The sequence below is a fragment of the Plasmodium gaboni genome (assembly GCF_001602025.1).
Source record: "Plasmodium gaboni strain SY75 chromosome Unknown, whole genome shotgun sequence".
Taxonomy (NCBI): Eukaryota; Apicomplexa; class Aconoidasida; order Haemosporida; family Plasmodiidae; genus Plasmodium; species Plasmodium gaboni.
Genome location: NW_017385202.1, coordinates 1 through 1288, shown reverse-complemented (window position 1 = coordinate 1288; position 1288 = coordinate 1). Strand labels below are relative to the sequence as shown.

General features: G+C 27.1%; 1 protein-coding gene across 1 annotated transcript; it reads right to left on the bottom strand.

Moving 5' to 3' along the window:
• Positions 1-230: 230 nt before the first annotated feature.
• On the bottom strand, positions 231-1288 carry PGSY75_0003400 (putative 26S proteasome AAA-ATPase subunit RPT3; the record flags this gene model as incomplete). Its single annotated transcript, XM_018783163.1, has 1 exon — positions 231-1288. A coding segment is annotated over one exon (1058 nt), but the record flags the coding sequence as incomplete, so codon positions are not given.

Sequence of the window (1288 nt, the reverse complement as noted above, 5' to 3'; positions counted from 1 at the left end):
ATAAAAAAAAAAAAAAAAAAAAAAATTTATATAAAAAATATAAATATTTATAAAATAATAATAATAAAACTGCCACAATAAAAATAACAGTTGAACACATATTTATAGACATATAATATGTGTGTTTGAGCCAATTCTGTATCATTAAAATAAATATAATAAAATATAACATATATATATATATATATATTTTTATTTTTATTATTTCCCTTTAACCATTCTAACATTTTTTAGATATTATAAAATTCATAATCTCTTAATTGCTTTCTAACATGTGTTCTGTATCCCTGTTCAAAATCATTTGCTGTAATAATATATCTATTTTTTCTTATAGCTTGCATACCTGCTTCTTGTGCTATGGCAGCAATATCAGCTGCACTGATTTTATCAGTTCTTACTACAAAACTTTCTATATTTACATCACTACTAACATTCATTTTACTAATAATGGTTTGGAAGATTAATCTTTTTTGTTTTCTATCTGGTAAAGGAAATTCAATTTTTCTATCTAATCTTCCTGGTCTTAATAAAGCAGGATCTAAAGTATCTGCTCTGTTAGTAGCCATAATAACTTTAACATTAGTAGATTTATCGAAACCATCCATTTGATTTAATAATTCCAATAAAATTCTTTGAACTTCTCTATCTGCACCTGTTTGTGCATCAAATCTTTTAGTTGCAATTGCATCTACTTCATCTATAAAAATAATCGATGGAGAATTTTCTCTAGCCAATCTGAATACATCACGTACCATTCTTGGTCCTTCTCCTAAATATTTTTGAACAAATTCAGATCCAACAACACCAATAAAAGTAACCTGAGTTTCATTAGCCACTGCTTTAACTAACATGGTTTTACCGGTACCTGGTGGACCATAAATTAAAATACCCATCGGTGGTTCAATTCCAATTTTTTCATATAATTCTGGACAAGTTAAAGGTAATTCCACGGCTTCTTTCATTTCTTGTTTTTGCATATCTAATCCACCTAAATCTGTATATTTCACATTTGGTCTCTCAGTAATTTGTAATAATTGTATACTACTATCTGATTCAGATGGTAAAATATTTACTATTGAATGACTATGTCTGTGTAAAGCTACACTGACTGATGGTTTCAAATCCTCCTTGTTTAAAGTTGACAGTATTCTTACATAATAATTTGAACCTGCCGTACTACTTACTATTCCATAATTGTTATCAATAATATCTAAAAATTGACCTATAATTAGGGGAACACTTTGTATTCTTTTTATTTCATTTTTTGACCTTATTAATTCCCTTTTCA